Source organism: Siniperca chuatsi, linkage group LG13 (assembly GCF_020085105.1).
Source record: "Siniperca chuatsi isolate FFG_IHB_CAS linkage group LG13, ASM2008510v1, whole genome shotgun sequence".
In the NCBI taxonomy this organism is placed as follows: domain Eukaryota; kingdom Metazoa; phylum Chordata; class Actinopteri; order Centrarchiformes; family Sinipercidae; genus Siniperca; species Siniperca chuatsi.
This window is the reverse complement of record NC_058054.1, coordinates 2,835,736-2,854,666: the sequence shown is the minus strand read 5'-3', so window position 1 is coordinate 2,854,666 and position 18,931 is coordinate 2,835,736. Positions and strand designations below refer to the sequence as shown.

Genomic DNA, 18,931 nt, shown 5'->3' with positions numbered 1-18,931 from the left:
TGGAGAAATGTGTCTAAAATGATGCAGCAGACATCTTAAATATTTCCATTCGTTGGAATGGAGCAGCTATAAAAACATGTAGTTTGAATATATATTAAGTGTAAACATCATTTATCTATAATCTGGAACAAAATGATACACAAGATGATATTGTCTGACAGTGTGGAATAGCATGATTTTTACAACCTAAAGCTACTGAAGGGGATATAAAGGGGAAAACTGGATGTTTTACTGTAGCAGTAGTACTGTACGAGGCAACAAAAAACAAAACACGAAACGAAAGAAATCCCAGCTATCTTACCAGTATAACCAGCCAGTGTGCAGACACCTTCTCGTGTTCCCTGAATGTTGTCAGTATGGCCAGAATCAAACAGCCCAGAACAATTAAAAACCTGCAGAGACACAAAACAATAAGCAGTTCAGTACAATCAGCAGCGTGACCAACAGCTGTTCACATACACGACATCCAGGAGCCAGGAAAGCTCCTGTTTAGAGCACGACTCACACACAGCAACACCACATGACAAAATGAGGTCATAAATACAGTAAAGTAGAGGTGTATGTTCACTTTATTTGTCTTCTCATGTTCCACCGCAAGGCAGTGACTTCATTTTACCACTAGATGGCGCTACATATCTACTGTTAACTTTAAATGAGACAGATGAGCTGCAGCACAATAATAATAGCCGTCACAAGTACTATAAAGCTTGCCCTCCCTCCTTGGAAAATCTATTTTTAAAATAACTATTGCATTATCTCTTTCAGTTTGCATAAATGAGAGAAAAAGCACTTTACTTTGACACAGCTGAATAAATCAAACATTTACGAATTGCCACTTCATGTCAGCTGTTTAGTCAAAAAGATATTTGGGACTTTGAAACCCACAGAAAAGCTCTTTGTTCCATTTATGAAGTATTGAAAATCAGACTGTGTATCAGAGGATCAAATTTAAAAAAGCAATAACCCATTTATCAGATTCACTGGACAGTGATCCAGGCCTGTGGCTGTGATGGTTTCACAGGACGCATGTCAGAGGATCCAGAAGATTTCAGCCAAATATGACACAAAGCCAAGTATGTTAATAGAGACTGGGATGCACTATGAGTTCATCTCTATGTTTTTTCTCTCAATGAGCAACACTATTCACTCACAAAAATACAATGAAGCTTTAGTATTAATCATTTTTCTGCAGGGTTGCTGTTGCATCATTAAGCCTCCAGAAACTGCACCTGGAGAACTGCTGAACTCAAGCAAAGTCTAAATCTCTACCACGCCAGCAGGGCCGAACCAAAATCCACAATTTTCCTTTAACCAAACTGTAAGCTAGCTAACTAGCCAGCTGGCTAACACAACATCCACCTTCTACTAGAGTTAAACTCTAGAGAGGGAACAACTATTGTGTGTTTGCATTAAAAACAAATGGAATTTTACTGGAGCCTATTATGTATAGTACCTTCTTTCTTCTAATATATTTTTAATATATTTTTACATTTTTCAACTAGTTTTTTTTTTATATGTATCTTATTATGAGGACTCTGACATTAATTGTATCTCATTATCTTATGGAAATGGAAATGTAATAGTTACATCTAATGTTGTACGGTAGCAGTACATTTGTATTGGGGAATGTGAACCTGTTGGATCCTCCGCTAATCAGCTCCTGATTATTTAAAAGGCACACCTGATGGCAATCAAGCACAGAGCGAATCTGATGAAGCAACATGCCAAACACGTAGCTCGCTCCTTTTTGTTCTTAATGTAATCTGATCATAAAATAGTTTCAAGGTTAGTGAGTGGCTTAGACTGTTTACTGATATCTATATCTATAGATACAGATATAGATATATATAGATATATGAAGGAAAAGGATGTTTCCGCTAACTGTTAAATATGTCAGTTTTGTCATAGAGTAGCATCATGACAAAGTCCTTGTTTGATAAATCACCTTTACGGACTGAATCCTTTTCATCTTTAACGTGAGTAAATACAACATGTTTGGGAACATGTAGGCGTGTTGTTATCACATTTGTTCACCTGGTAATGCTAACAGCTATAAACACACATTTTCACCACTTTATGTATGTATGTACTGTAGGTATAATTGGTTAGTTTCACGACATTTTTGTATTCTTTTTCTATGCCCCACCAACCCAAATATCCAGTTTCACACAGCTTAATCCTCAATATTAAAAAGCTGAATGATCCACTCAAGCCCCCCCTTTTTATCCCCATACATCTATATTTAGCTCTTTCAGAGCTGAAATTAATTGGATGCACAGATAAAAATGGCTATTTCAATTTCCCTGTACACTAGAGCACACGCTGGTTATATTCCAGATAGTCTGGAGTTAACCACCCTGCTATGATACATGACGTGGAGCCACACTAAATAAAGTCGACCAGCTGCAGACCCGCACAGCAACACCGCCAATTAACATTTAGCCAGTGCTGGGTGTCCGATATTCTCCACCATCACCTCTGTGGAAAAGGTTATTATCTTTTTCAGTTCATTCGTCAGCACCACACACTCTTATAGCTCCGGCCCGATGTGGCTGTTAAAGGCCTCAGAAGCCCGACTGATCCAGGAGAACAGACTGGTGCACTTTGGGAAACAGGAGTTTATGGCGGTGAGAGGTTTACAATGTCTTCTCATCAACAACAGCAAGCAAAGGAACACTTTACAATCCATATATGTCAGTGTATTAACCTGCAGTGCAAGAAATGCATGACTGAAAAGTTTCCATATTCAGAAGTGTCAATATTCAATTTATTGTTGAATCCTACCATAATAATCAGTGAGATTTACATATAACTAGATGTTTATTTTGCTGCTGACATCCAACTAATGTCCACATCATGAAAGCTTTAACATGTTGTACTAAATTCTCTCTTTTCTGGCAAACAGAGAGAAGTGACGTGTTTTCCATTTCATTTTGGAATAAATGAGTAAATAAATCCAGCCGTATGAGCAAACTCATCAAAAATTATGAGAAAATAGGACTTGTATAGATACAAGCAAAGCTGCATTAAAACAACCCATTGGCTGTTGTATTGTTTGCAATATTCTAATACCAATTATTGACGAAAACGTATTCATACTCTATACAGGGGGGTGTGTTTGGTAATCTTAAATTTCCGTAGGCAAACCGCTGACTACCAGTGGAGCTCAGTGACCTCTCTGCTAACATGCCAGGTGTCTTTACACGTTAGGTTTATATACAGCTAAATTGTTTTCCCCGATTACATGGTGATGAAAAACGTCTGGCACACTGGCTGGATTATGTTCAGAGGCAATGATTTTTTTGTGAATGAAGCGCTATCTTATGTACCGCACCAGAGTCGCGGTGGGGCTGGTGTGGATGCACACAGCGCAGGGACTTTGACTGACTCCTGTCTGTTTTTAGGTTTTAGGCAGCAAAAGCACTTTGGTTAAGGTTAGGGAAAGATCGTTGAATGTTAATACACAAGTTGTGTCTCAAGTCACTGCGGACTTTTTCTCTATCGAACCAGACCGCGCTCCTTCCCTAACCTTAACCTAGGCTGTGAGTGCCTGAACATAGCCATAATAAAGTTTAATAGTCACGAGATTGGATATCAGAAAACAAATGAAATACGTTGTCTGTGAACATTTTACTGATACGTCAAGTTTCAACAATTTTGCAACTTGCCAGATTGTACTTAATTTATCTGACCTGAATTATAGCTTATTATGTTTTGATTTGCTTAGTCCTTCTCTTCCCGTGTGCACTGACGTGACCGTGAGCTGCTGTAACGAAAGAGTTTCCCCTCGGGGATCAATAAAGTATTTCTGATTCTGACAAGTTAATGAACAACATTTCGTCATTATGATGCTAGAAAACGTGACCCGGTCGGCATTATGTTTCCTTCCAAACGGATTTGCTGATGCAAATTTGTTGTATATAAACGTAATTTCTAGAAGACAGAGTTGCTTTACAGAATGTGAACTACAGTAGAGGCTAGTACTGGCCGAACTTGAAACTTGACTAATGACTTGTGCCACTCAGTCGTGAAGTGACTGGAGACTTGTACTGAAATACAGGGGAAAAGGTTGCAGCCCTGCATAACCTCACTGTACACCGGCAGTATGATCTCAGCAAGGATTCAGGTGGTTATGAGTCTCTCCTGGTGGAGGAGCAGGCTTGAGCAGGGCAGGTTTGGGCTTCGCAGCTCCTGTACTTTACATACTTTATTCTTTGTGTGTGTGTGTATATTTTTGAACGGTACTTGTATAGCACAACTGCTCATCCGAACAAAGAGACTAACTCAGTCATACACACTCACACACCGATGGCACAGCCCTCAGACACTTTGACACGTGGGCTGGGGGATGCCAGGATCAAACCGCCGACCTTCCGATTGGTAGACGACCCGCTCTACCACCAAGCCGCAGCCGGACTATTGATCGCTCTGCCCTTTAGCCTCCTTCTCTAAACCTGATTCTACGTCCAATCATTCATTGCCTGTTGTGCTGTTACTTCCTGTCCACTAAATTAAATCGGAGCATTTTCCCTCAAAGTTATCCAGAGGACAGAGATAATCCTGGAGCGAGTAGAGGAGATCGATGTTAACTCGATATGATTCAACAGATACTGATCTGCCTCACAGTCAGATAGTTTGTTCAATAAGGCACACAGAGCGATGTCGATGCCCATTAGACCGGACACATCAAGAGGACCGGGCTGAAAATCAAAGGGTGGAACAGCATCAGTGAAAAAACTGATAAAACATGAGACTCATCAATGAGTACGAGTGGCATCCACACAGCTTGGATCCAAAATCTTTCCTCTGAACCTCGGGGTTCCTACATTCCTATAAACAGATATAAATGTATAAATCAATACAAATCTAGTGCGACAAAAACCAGAGCCAGTCCGGTCAACATATTCATCATTTTTCCATGAAAACTAGGCAGAACAGAGGCGTTTGTTCTACATCCTGCTTCACAGCTGCACATGTACAGCACAACCAGAGCTGTCCAATCAAGTCGAAAGTCCTCCTTATTGTGACTTGGGTCTGACTCTGACTGCAGCTCTGAGCACAACCACCGTCTTCATTTGCCCAATGCCTTGCATAAAGTTAGACTATATAACTTTAGCTGTACAGCGGCCATTGTGGTTACTAGTGGTAATTACAGGATGACACTGAATTTTTTCCCTTATTTCACAAGATCCTTCAGAGTCAGCGGCTTCCAAGACATCATTATTAGGCCGAATAAAAAATAAAGACAAAGCCAGTTAAATGTTTATCTGTGGCATGCTAAGTGTCAGCAGCAAAAGTCACAAAGCCACTGAACTCATTCTGTAATTTTAGTTACTAAGCCATATCTATTTAAAGTTTGCTAACTAAAGCTAGCTAACATTAGCCACCATAAGCTACTGGTCATACCAGACCACGCAAGACTGTAGCAGCAAAACACTTAAGTGTATTGAAGTGGGCACTGGTGTCTTTTATTGCTTATGAAAACCAACAACATGTCAGTCCTTCTCTCAGTACTCTCTGACTTCCTGTCTGTGGCTCTCAGCTCCGAGCTCATTGGTTCCTACTAAAGATGTAAATCTTACTTCTGCCACACAGATGCTTAAAACCTTCGATCACTAAAGTTTTATAGGCCGCTTCATAACACTAATGTCATAGAAAACAAACTTCTTAAATATATTAAATTAAAAACTTGATAAATACAAATAAATCAATTAAGAATCCAGTTGTTCCTGAGACAGCCAGCAGGGTTTTCATTCAGTTACAGAGAAGGAAGTGATGTACATGAACATGTCCTGAGGTGACCTCAACACCTCCCACCACCATCACCACATTAGTGTGACTGTGGTATAAAGTCAGACGGTGTAATGCTGTTGGATGCTACCTGCTGTTGGCCAAATTAATGAAGCATGGAATCCAATCTGTGTTGTGATTGGCAATCAAGGGTTTCTGAGAGAGAGCCACCCTGACCTGGAGAGACACCACAGGGAGGATTTTCTTTCCATCTATTGGCTTAGTGTGAAGGTAAAGAGTTTCGGTTTGTGGGACTGAACCTGGTGTCTCAGGTGGAATTGGTAAAGGTAATGGAGCTTTTTACCAAAGTGGGAGATTTACAGTGGAGAGACACTGGAAAATGTTTTGTGTTTTTGTTGCTTGGAGTAGGTTATAGATCATGTTTGGTAACAGTTCCTTCAACAAACAAGAAGGTTTTTATCAAGACAAAAAAGGGACACACAGAAGAGGAGTCTGATGTCTTCAATTTGATGTCTAACAAAAGCAACAGTTTATCTGCAAATACACTACACACACCTCACCAACATACACAAAACTAATATGATGCACTGACACAACATGTATTCACCCATTCAAACAACAGTAATGTTAATTCCATAACCTGAAACGGTAACATCGTCTGCTCTGCCACTCAAACACTGAGGTCAGTCTCATGGTTATACAACAGTCTATCCAAAAACAACTAAAAAACAAAAAATGGTCAAATTGAAACTCTTCACAAACTCTTTACTTGCATATCAAAAGGTCAGGGTTTTATGTATAAATAAATTGGTCATATCAGGCTAAATCACCAAATTGAATGGTTCTAACTCCCTAACTGCTTCACTGTCCTCGATACTGAGGAGCTCAGCTCAGTTCTGATACTTCGGTCAGTTAAGAACCCAAACTATTTACTAGTTATTTTTAGTTGATTTGTTTACTTAAACTTGAATCCAGTTTTTTTGTTATTAAAGGTGATGTGTCAGTAATGATGAAAGCAGCCCACCTGTACAGCCTCTCTCACTCTCTCTCTATTAATCCACTTTATATCCATGGGCCCAGCAGAGGCTCGGCCCTGCTGGGCTCCCTGGTGCTGATACCACCCCTGAGGATTCCTAACAACCAATTTGCCGGCAAGATTCAATAAAGAGAGTGCAGACGATGCAATTCTGACGGTTAATTTGCTCGGCAATATGCAAACACTGGTGGGAAAGGACAGCAGCAGCATGCCGTTAATGACTGCAGTTACAAGGACGGGATGAGAGACGGTGATCTTTATTCTGCCGAGGATCGCTGAGAAGAAGTTTGGAAGCAGCTTCACACCACGACGACAGCCAGTCTGCAGTGAAACCATCCTGCCGACGTGTTGAAATAAAGCTGATCAGGCCTGGATGTTAGCTTAAGTTTGACAGCTGCAGTTTTCTGATTCACTGAAATGTTAGAGTTTTATGAGTGCAGAGTTGGAACAAATCCAATGTCTGCAACTTCAAGTTTTAAAATATCTCAAGGAAAAATCTGATTTATGTGAAAGTGAAATAAAAACATCATCCACATGAGTTGAAAATCATAAAATCCAGCTTCAGTTCAACCTGAACTGATTTGATTTATCTGATGACCTTTCTCAGAAATCCATCCCAAAGTGCACAGAGACAGTGTTGTTGCTGTCAAATCAAAACATGAATCTTTACCAGACCATTATCAGACAAACTAATGTGGCAGCAACAAATGTCATAATTCATCTCTGAGACCAAAATGTATCTTTTATCTCCCAAAAGGAATTATAACTTATATCAAAACACTACAGAGACAACATCTCTGAAAATGTCGGAGCAAATTTTAAAACAGGCATTATTTTGATACAACGACCATATATTTGAAATCTGGTTGCTTTCTTACATGAAAAAATATCAAAACTTAATTTGGTGACACAGTCAACGACAACAGTCGTAGGATGCATGCTTGATGAAACGGGCGGAGCTAGAACACTTCGTTTGAACTTTGAATTGGAGCGGCCCACGAGAACACAAGTACAGACAGGAAAACAGATCAAGAAAGGCCTTATCGTCTCACTTCCTGTTCTTTTCTGTCAGCTACAGTCATCCACAAAGAAGACGTCTTCTCCTTCCCGCCCTGCACTCTGTTATTATTATCTGTTATTACTATCTGTTATCTGTAATTATTAATTTTAGACAGTGTCAGGAATCTGTTGTAATTTTCCCTGAGCTCAGTCTCACAGGATACTCAGGCGACCCCAACACCACCTCTCAACCTCGACAGGAAGTCAAATTTGCCAGTGTTTGCACCGATCCTTACAGGGAACCATGTTGGGAGTGACGGATTTCCCCTCCAGCACCTCCCCTGCTGTGGGGCGACTCAGCGGTGGGAGAGGAGAAAAGGATATTCAGGCTGTGATTTGCTGATCACACAGAACCTGGTGTTAGACCAGGAATATCCTGACCCCTATATGGTGGCGGTGTTGTGTGTGTGTGTGGTGGGGGGTTCCCATCCCCACATCAGCTCCATGACAGCTGGCAGCTTCATTGACATATAAACACACTGATGTGGAGTCCTGCTGCTGCAGCTTCACACTTACATTCAGTTCATGGAGAAGGGTTAAATTATTTAATGGTATAAAAATCTTATTTTATCATATATATATATATATATATGTATTATGTTTTAGAGATGGGAAAATAAACCAATTCAGTTATGATTTGTATTTATCCTTAAAAGGGACAGTTCACCGCAAAATCAAAAATACATATTTTTCCTCTTACCTGTAGTGTTATTTATCCACCCTTTTTGTGAGCAGTTTCATGTAGGAATTATTGGTAGAAAGAAACTAGCCTCTACATGAAACTGCTCACAACAAATCTATGGATTATCTTAGCAGGATACAAAAATGTATACATTGTAAGTATAAATGCAAATCTGAATCTGATCACATTTGCAGGCGGTCTGGGTCACATTCTCAGCCAGGTGTAAATGACAGTACAGGTTGGTCACATTCTTAAGAAAAAAGTTCTGCTGAAAAAAGTAGAAAGGTCTCGTAATTCTGCCTGTTCCAGCTATCTCAAGATGCCCTTGCTGACCCCCTTCTCCTGCAGCATGCCGTGTTTGTTGACAAGTCTGTCAGCTCCAGATCCCATCCATCTGAGTGGACACCGAACTAGTAAAAACAATTATTAATATTTGGTGGAGGGTAGGTTCTTTTTTCAGACAATACATTTACTTCCTCTGTCTATAAGCATTCTCTTTCTGGATGAAAAATAGAAAACATCTTACCTCTTGTTAAAAGTCTACCATGAGACTGCGTGACGACTTAGCTGTCTTAAAATCCTTACCAATGGTGGGGCAAAAACTGTAAAGTGTGTCCTGAAGGGAAAGCGGTCAACTAGGTCCTCATATGTGTGGACAGCACATACAGCCCCAACGTTATACATTTAGGCGTCACAAAAGTCCCGGAGGATGCCTGCGAACATTAGATGGAAATATCCTACAGTGTCATACCTTTGTATAATTTGGGCTTAATGCTAGCATCGGCATGCAAACATACTAACTTTAGCATGTACCTTTTAATATGTTAGCACGCTCTGTTAGCATTAATCTCAAAGTACAGCTCAGTTATCCTGTCATGAACTGTGAAGAGTGTTGGACAGGAGGAAATTTTGACCTGTTGTAGATGAAAAGTCAGGTGATCACTAACTTCATATGGATTTATCCTCTGGGGACCCTGAATGTCTGACCCTAATTTCATGACTATCCATCCAGTAACCGTTGAGGTATTTCACTTTGTGAGCAGAAGTCACATGAAACATCAGTTTGACAGTACTTTTGGCAGTATTACAGAATTGCTATACCTTTCAAATTGGCATCTTCAGAGTATCATATCATTTCATCCATATTGTGCTTATTTATCTTTTCTTTTAACTCACTTACTTTGCTTTAAAACTTGTAGAAAGACTTACTGAGAGCTGTTTCTTAACTGGTGATTGCACATCAAACTGCCAGTGTAAAGATATTAACATTTTCTAACTTTATATAAAAACAATCTGTACATTAATTATATGACAGTTCATGCAAAAACATATGAATGTCTTCTGTCAAGGCTAGGAGACAGTAAACACAGGCTCGGTTTGACTTATCTGATTCATTTACTTTGTGTGTTTACTCACTCCCTGACTGATGTTTGAGCAGTACAAACAAGGTGATTAGTCAAACTAATCTGATTCATTAGAGCTAATTAAGGAACATTTGTTAGTTTAAGCGTCACAGCACAAAAAGCCACAACAGCAAATTCACATCAGAGAATTTCTCAAGAAGCTGAAGTAAGTAAGTAAATAAGCTTCAGAGAAAAGCATGATGAGGATGTTGACTGCTCACTAAAACATCCACCTGGTGGATAAATCACTGGAAGTCGAGCGGGGAGTTTTGAGTTTTAGCAGCTGATGAGACAGTTGGACCGTAACACTTCCTGTCCTTGGAACCAGCCAATCAAAATGAGTCTTACGGTCCCACCATGAAGTCATCTGTGGCCCCGTGGCCTCATGGGACCAAACTCAGCATTTGGAAGAGATCAATGAAGCTCTCTTTTAATCTCTCCTTCTGTGTCTACTCAAAGTTCAGTGCGCTTCTCTGTGATGAGAAGGCCGTCAGTCAGCAGTTTGTTTTTAGTAGCAGATTAAAGTTTTCATGCTGTTCTTGTTTTTGGTTTTGATGAGATGAACTGAGCTGATCTGTGAGATCAAACAGGGTTATTACATCATCCAGAAGAAAGTAGGTAAGCCTCATGAAAATGTCTTCACAAGCCGTACAAAACATGTCTCAAGTTAAGAATTATACTGAAGAATTTTGTAAAAATAGAATATTAAATATAATTAGCACCATAAAAAACCCAAATCAATGGCCAGAAGAGCACAGAGTTTCTGCATCAATTATCTAAATTCAGTTAGTGTTGCGGACACAGAAAACAGGCGGGAAACTAAACAAAGGGACAAAAGATCAGTGATCAGAAGAACGGAGGGCTGGAAAGGGGCAGAGCAGGAAACCTCAGGCGGACGGCCTGAGGGCTGGACTGGTGCGGGGCAGAAGACCTCAAGCGGATAGCCGAAGGCTGGACAAAAGAGCAGTGCAGGTCTGGAGGGTGACCAGGAGGATGGGCCAACAGACGGAGCAGGTCCGGAAGATGACCAGACATGTAAAGCAAGTCAGGAGGCCGGCGACGAAAGCAAAACCCCTCTGGAGGTCGGACAGGAGACCGGCGATGAAGACGGAAGCCCTCTAGAGGTCGACAACGACGGAAAAACCCCTCCGGAGGTCGGACTGGAGGTCGGCGACGAAGACGGAACCCCTCGGGACGCCGGTGGCGAAGGCGGAACAGTTAGGGTCGTAGGCATTAAGTGAGGGAAATAGTGTGGCTAGTGGGCTAACAACAGCAATCTGATCAGACAAAAGTTCAATCAAATTGAACTCTGTCTAAGCAAAAGAGGCGGGATCAAATCGAGCCTGAAAGCAAATAAGTCTGGACCCGTTCTTCATTGAAATGAACAGGGATCAAAATCCCATATGACTGCACCATAAAAGCAGCAGATTAAAAAAAACAGATGTTGAGTTGAGTGTAAAATGGCACATTTTCCCAGGTGATAAATACATCTTCAACATCCCACATGACCACTCAGTCAGGGGTCATTAATCTGGCAACAATTCTGGCATCAACCCAGCAAGCGCTGATTTAGTGATTTGCATGTCAAATATGTGTATATATATATATTTTAATATGATGCAGGTCATGAAACAAGACAGTTATATTTAACCTAGAAGCCTAAAAAAAGTTCAAAGCTTACTGGGAATAACAGCACATTAGGACATTGGTGCCATATTTTGCTCGTTGCACCTTTGCTTGATTTCATTTTCATTGGGTTAACAGTATTAGAAGAACGGGAAGTCATTCTTCTCCTAATCTTGTTTTCTCTCTTCCCATTCCAATCCATTCTTGTGACTTTTGTCACTAATCCTAAAACCCCAAACCTGTCCTGATCCCTGTCCGTGTTCATCAGGGGAAAAAAAGAAAATGTTCCTAAACAACAGCTAAAAACTAATTATTTTACTTTGCCTTGTACTCCTTATACCAAAATGAAAGCTGCTTCTGAACACACAGACCTCAGAACACTGATTCTTAGCACACGATTCTGCTTATTATCCATCTGACGACTCAAAAAAATTAATTCAAAACTAATTTCAGGTTGTATGTCAGTCCACGGCAGACTGTATTCTCACTGTAATTATAATCACCACAGGAAGTGTTTTAGCATTTATGTTTCAAAATTGTTCATCAGTGACTTGACATGTTTTCATAGGAGGAAATCAGGCATTTTGTTGCTTCACAGTGCAGTTTGGCTAAAACATCAACATAAAAGGAGAAATCCATCAGAGGACTGTCGCAACAAACTGTACACAGGTGCTGGAAACAGACCAGAATGCACCGCAGCATCATTTTTCATCTTTGCACATCTGTTTTTGTTGTTGTTGTGAAATAAAACACAGCAGAGCACCATTCACTACTCGAATGGCAAAACATATACTGTGCCAACTAAAAGTCCTTGGAGTTACGCTGAGGTATTCTGGGAAATGTAGGAAATCATAAACTGAAAGAGAAAAACTCAGAGCAGGTTGAGGGAAAGCAGGTAAACCAAAAGTATTAACACACTTAGTTTTTAGTGATAGATAGACATCGATGGGTTCTGACAGTTTAAGCGTATGTGAGGCCTTGTTAAAGTAAAGAGCTTTTATTTCTAAATCTCACAGAAGAACTTACCTTCAGCCGAGCTTTAATGTTGCATGTTGTAAACTTCAGACAAAAGCCTGATGGTTGAGTGCAGCTCAGATTCTTTCAGCAGATAAAGTGATGCAGGTCTATCAACTGTTTCTGTCTTCCATTTTAAATAACTGTGACTTTTCCCCCAGTTTCCTCTGCAGGGGAAACTGACACACTTGGTTGACCTTATCTTTGGGGAGTTAAGGACCAAATCTCAAACCCTGAGTGCTAATTATCTTAGATTTCCTAACCGTATAATTAGGGTCATTCCAAAGGAAATGAGGTTCAGTAACGCCTCTCTGCCCCTTCAGTAATGGACGGAAAGATGAGTGGAAGACAAATATGGCTGCCACAGTCATACTTTAATAAAGTCTAAATGTTTCTGAACTGAAGCAGAACGAGAGAACAAAGAATCTGCAGAATGGTTGACCCTGATTACAGAAATGGAGGAATTCTGAATCTTTTACTTTAATAAAAGTAATAACAAGAACCGTGACAAATTACTCTGGTAGAAGGAAAAGTTCTGACATCAAATTTTAACTAAAAGTATGAGGACTAGAATTTAAACAGGTATCAACAGTAGTTATATTAAAGACAAGTAGAGGACAAAGAAAAGAAGGAACAAATGAAGTGACAAAGGAAAGGAAGAGTGACAGAAGTGGCAAAAAAGAAAGGACAGAGAAAAGGCCTGAAGAGGGAAAGAAGTGCTGAAGGGAAGAAGGACGGACAGAAAGGGTGGAGGAAAGAAGACTGAGAAAAGTGTTGACAGTTAGAAGGAAAGGAAAAAGGACAGAAACACCAAAGGAAAGAAGGAAAGGACAGAAGTGCAGAAGAAGAGAAGGAAAGGAAGAAGAACAGAAGCGCAGACGGAAAGACGGGTAGAAAGACAGACAAGAAGCACCAAAGGAAAGAGGGAAAGTAAGGAAGGCAAATGCACCAGAGAAAGGAAGAGAGGAAAAGAAAAAGGAGAGAAGGGCCAAAGGAAGAAGGACAGAAACAGAGGAGGAAAGTGTGTAGTCCTGTGCACACCTCCCATCGCTTTCTCTTATAGATGAAAGCAAAACAGATTTATTAATCCACTGTTCCTGTGCAAATAAACGTGACAAAAACAACAGATTATTCACAGAAAATGCCTCCTTTCCTCTCCATATTCCAAAAGTCCAAAACACAAAACTGCGGTCCACTCTTTACCCGAGGGAGCAGCTGGAAAGTCACTGGTCAGTCTTAAAGGGACACGGACATATTGTTGAGTGTACAACCAGTAATACGAATAAACATCTATTATTGTATTTTCTAAGAGTAGACATAGACGTAGTTCAACATAATATATGAGAAGTAGAAGCAGATGTGATGAAATATCAAAATATAAATGATAATAAACAAAATTCAACTGTAAATCAGGAATTTGGCTCCTCAAGAAAGGAAGCAAGCAAAGTAAATGTACTTTACCAGAATACTGAACTACAGCACTGAAGTCAGTGTACTTCCACCTGTGGCGTAATGCTTTTGATCCATTGTTCCTAAAGGGCATCGCTCACTCATCAATCAATACCATTCTTCCGACACTGTATCATTCATCAATCAGCCACGGCTTGCTGTCACACTCGTGGCCTGTTTTGAAGTTATTAAAAGGAAAAATGATGATGAAAAATCACACTATTAAGCGTCCCGGAGGGAAGCCGGAGAGGCTCTCACTCATTCATGCAGCTTTTTAATGAGCAACCATTTGTGTTTGTTTACCGGAGTTATGAAACCAGACTTATTGACCCAATTCCAAAATCATAAATTATCACCAGCGTCCGCAGGGAGAGAGCATCACTACGACCAGCTGTCTCTGAGTGGATGTGAGGGAAATGAAAATAAATGCGATGTGACGTAAATGGCGATGGGAGGTGTTTTATGATTGGTACCCACAGGGGGTGAGAGGAGAGAGAGAAAGGGGGCCCTAAATATAATAAAAAAAAAGCTTTTCTTCATATTCAACAAAAGAAGCCAAAGCCCTGAAATGTTAAAAGACAAGACCTTTGTCCTAATAAAATTCTGTTCTGGTCAAAGAGTAAGTCAAAAAGATTATGTATTAAGATAAGTTTTTGATTGTTGGAGCTACGGAAAAATTTCACTTGGTACCAAAAAATATAGAGGTTCAATACCGAGCCTCAGTGACAACATACATTTACAGAAACAATCATACAAAATCAATCATGATGTGTCAATCACGTTTTTTCACGAGTTCAAATGAAGCTTTTTACTAAAAGCAGAACTTTAGAGCTGGGGTTCACCTGAGAACTGTTGCTACCTGAAGCACTGATCGTTGACGCACATTGGTATATTTTTATGGTAATTCAAACTGCTGGCAGTTGTGCTGTTACAATACATGCATAGAAGAGTGCATGATGGGCCTTTTTCACAGCTGATGTATCTGGAGCAAACAGAAAAGGGATCGCAGGTGGATCTGGCTTTCTAAAGCCGACACTGATTAATCGGAAAATGCTTGGATCGCTAAAATGGCTTACCCTGAACAGACCCAGTCCTACGTCAATGATTCTCAATGTTGTCAACAACATATCACATGAGTTTTAGCTTTTGTCACCCCGCAAAGCCTCATGGGAGTTGTAGTTGTTGATGTTATCAAAAATAATAGTTGTTTTATCTTTCGCTGTTGAAGTGAGAGGGTGTTCTAATTCTACTGTCCATTTGTCTTACTCATTTATCTTATGGACAGAAAGCCAGTGAAATAAAGCCTCTATGAGAAAATGCACTGCGAGCTAGCAGAGGGTCGGGATTTTGGCTCTCGATAAAGTATTTCCTCCTAAGTTTTTACAAATAGTAGGAGTCTTTGACAGTTGTGTTTTGTGCAAATCAAATCCTGCTTAGGACCCATCGGCCCAGTAATTCTGCATTTGGCCTTCAGTACTTTCAGATATCAGATGTTGGGATACTACATACAGTGCGTACATACAGTCCGCAGCTGTGTAATTCATCAGCGCCTCCAATGAGACAGAACCTTTTCACTCAGTGCATGTGATCAACAGCGAGCCTGACTGGGTCTCTGAGGGTTTTGCTTGCCAAAGGCTGTAATTTGTCACCTGAGTGCCCTTGAGGCCGGGGAAGCCATTACTGGCTTGGCAGGACGAGGTGAAGGCAATCAGTGTCAGCCGGCCGACAGCGCTGTTCATTAGCACAAATACACCTCTGCTCGCTCACTCCGATATCTGACTGTCTCTTTGTTTGCCTGTCTGACTCGCTGTCTGTCTGTCTGGAGGGAAGGGAAACGTTGTGCTATCACAGTAAGCAGCACATCCAGTGTTTGTCAGAGCAAAGGAAAAGCTTTCAGAAACTGCCTTTCATGAACAGAGCGGTGCAATTAGATGCCCACAAAATATATAAATCAATAAAAAGTCACCATTTGGTAAAAACCTTGTATCTCCAGTTTTAGTGATTTTCATGTTTTTAATTAATTTGAAGAATGAATATTACTAAACATGTTAAGCTTAAGGAACAATGGTGGTTTTGGTTACACTTTAAAAAGAGTAATGTGTCCTGTGTGCCCCAGACCTTATATCTCATCGTCCCTCTGTGAGAACCCTCTACTATACTCAATTAAGTATGAAAAATTTAGGCTCATAAAACCTTTCAGAACCATCGGCATTACAAGGCAAAATGTCATCCAGCTAAAATAAAGCTTCTTTCCTTCTCGTTCTCCTGAACAGGAGACATTTTGAAATGAAGTTTTCACCTGACAACAGCCATTTATAACTTGCTGTTTTGGGGAGCCCCCTGGTGGTCAGGGGCCTTAAACAGCTGCTTCATCTACTTTTGCACCACCTTGCTCTAGTTTATATGGTGTGTTTATTGGAAATATGAGGATAAAGAGCAAAAAACTGACTTTCAGTGCATGGGCCGACAATATGTGAAGCTGGGTGAAAAAAGTGGAGTATTAATCTGGTCATTTAGCATGTACGTATCAGAGACACATGAAAACAAAGCAAGTGGGTGTTTATTTGATTTCCCTGAGTATAAATGTCATGTGTGGTTAAGTGTATTATATAAGTTGTATTGAATCAAATCAAATGTTTCCACCCTGAAAGACAGATTTGGAGAGTTGGAAAATAAATCAGGCGTGTTTCATTTCCAGGAGCACCAGATTAGCTGCAGCAGAACAGATGATGATCTGTTGTCTAAATATTGATTTCTTTGGCCTACAAAAATAAATCAGAGCCTCGTCTTGGTCGCTTCGCTTAGTTAGTTTTTAATTTAACATTCATGAAAACAAACTGTTTGTTACTGGTTAAAACCAACCACAGCCAGTGATGAGGTCACTGTAAGCTACTGTCTGAGTTTATCAGAACCTTTTGGTCAACACGATGGCAAAGAAATGTAATAATATAACCCCTTCTACAGACCGGGTTTATCTCAAGGTTCACTACACAGTTTCTGTAAAAATATACCCGTGTTATCGGCTTAAAATCAGGAGAGTGTCCCATCTCCACTAACTGAGATACTGCAGATTCACTCTGTTGGTCAAAATTAGATTTCCAAATGAAATTTAAAGGAAAAAATGAGTTAAAAAAAAAACCGGAGCACAAAATTCAAACAGGAGTAAGTAACCACTGTCTGATCGTTACATCGTTTCCCTCTCGTGTCTTTGGTTTGTGTGCAGTTTACTGACGTTATATTAAAAGATTTTGAGTTTGTTTGCTGGTTAAAAGAAAATGTTTGACATTTTGGGAAATCCTCCTTGTTCTCCATCTTCCCCAGAGTCAGATGAGAGGATGGATATCAGTTTCATCTCCATGTGTCCACTACTGAAATAGGTCCAGGATTATGTGTTTACCGTAGATCAGCACACAGACTATTTAATGATGTTAAAAAAGAACTGATTGAATGTATTTTTTCCAGTTCTGGAGGCGAGGCATGGACTGAGCATGAGACTTGTGTTACATTTTGATTAACTATGTGGCTACAAATGACTTTTATTAGTTGACTAAGTAATGGTGTAATATATCTGTATTTGAAAATAGTTAACTAAGCCTCGTGAACACGTTTAGGACTCATATGCTAAACACAAGCTCTATGACAAATCTGTCAAGGGACCACTGAAAACTTGCAAAGCGAGCGTCGAGCGTCTGCAAGGAAATCACAGCGTACCTGCAAAGTCACAGTGAAACGGAAGTTAGAGCGTCTTTAGCTTTGGTAATGTGTCGTATTTCCGAGTGAAACGCAATATGTGGAAGGATTAGAACCGTGTCTTTAAATTCTTCCCATGCTTAATGGTACATTTGGCTTTGTTATAGCACTCCAAAGTACCTAGACTCATGCATCTTTACTCTCTTTACATCAAGATCCACAATGGAAATAAGTCATGGAGTTCAGCATGTCATCCCTGAAATTTGTAGAAGTGTTAGTCTGTCTCCCTTCTCACAATAGCTAAAGTAACTAAAAGATCAGCTACTAAAGTGTGATTGTCGAGTTTTCTCAGAGCTTGTAGCAAAAGCCCAGACAAGTATAAATATTAAAGTGCAAAGATGTCTTCATTGCAGTAAATAACACACGAGAGGGGTCTGCAGCCACAGATTGGTTCATTAACGGACTGTACATTCCAGTCTGAACCTCTGCCAGCGGCGGCCACTCAGACTCATTTCAGAGGAAAGAAGCCTCACCTGACAGCACTAGAAATCACTGCGCTCTGACCTTGGCCAGTCAGGGTGGTGTTGCTGCGAGGCACACTCATTAATCCTGGAACATAGTGGACATGCAACACTGTCCCAGTAGAGTACAGTAGAGACGGGTGACGCAGATGGACAGGAAGCAGCAGGACTCAAAGGAAATGATCAGAGATTAAAAAAAAAAAAGAGGATGGAGGCTGTTTATGACTAAGATGTAATCATAAAACTCAGAGATGATAAAAAAAAAGAAATAAAACGGATTTGTTGGTACAGCTGATGTGTTAAAAACAAACAACTCTTCATCAAAACCCTGTTAACTATTCACTTTCCATAACAGTGCTTGGAAACATGCTTGGAAACACTCATTTCAATGCAGAGAAAACCGTGATAACGGGCTCACCCAGCAAATCTAACTGTGCTAAATAAAGCTTGACATCCTCTGTTGTTTAACATGACTGTGACATTGTAGCTCGCACATCTTTACAACTGTCCCACACTTTGCCCATGACCTCAGCAGCAGAGGTAGAAGTTTGTGAACTTCTACACAGTTTCTTACTATCTCTGCAAAAAGCCAGGGAAATCTTAATGCTACAGCATACAATGATATTCTAGCCAACAGTGTTCTTCTAACTCTGTGCAAAGAGTTTGTTTGTCCTTTTCTTGTTTCAACATGACAATGCAC

The 18,931-nt window shown here is 40.2% G+C and overlaps 1 protein-coding gene across 4 annotated transcripts in view; it reads right to left on the bottom strand.

Moving 5' to 3' along the window:
- The window catches only part of kcnq3 (potassium voltage-gated channel, KQT-like subfamily, member 3), a 132,808-nt gene that overhangs the window by 26,414 nt on the left and 87,463 nt on the right, over positions 1-18,931 (bottom strand). For all 4 annotated transcript variants that reach the window (XM_044219806.1, XM_044219807.1, XM_044219804.1 and 1 more), the window contains one exon: positions 302-392. In XM_044219806.1, coding sequence (XP_044075741.1) covers positions 302-392 — 91 coding nt within the window. The remainder of the gene's footprint in view (positions 1-301; positions 393-18,931) is intronic.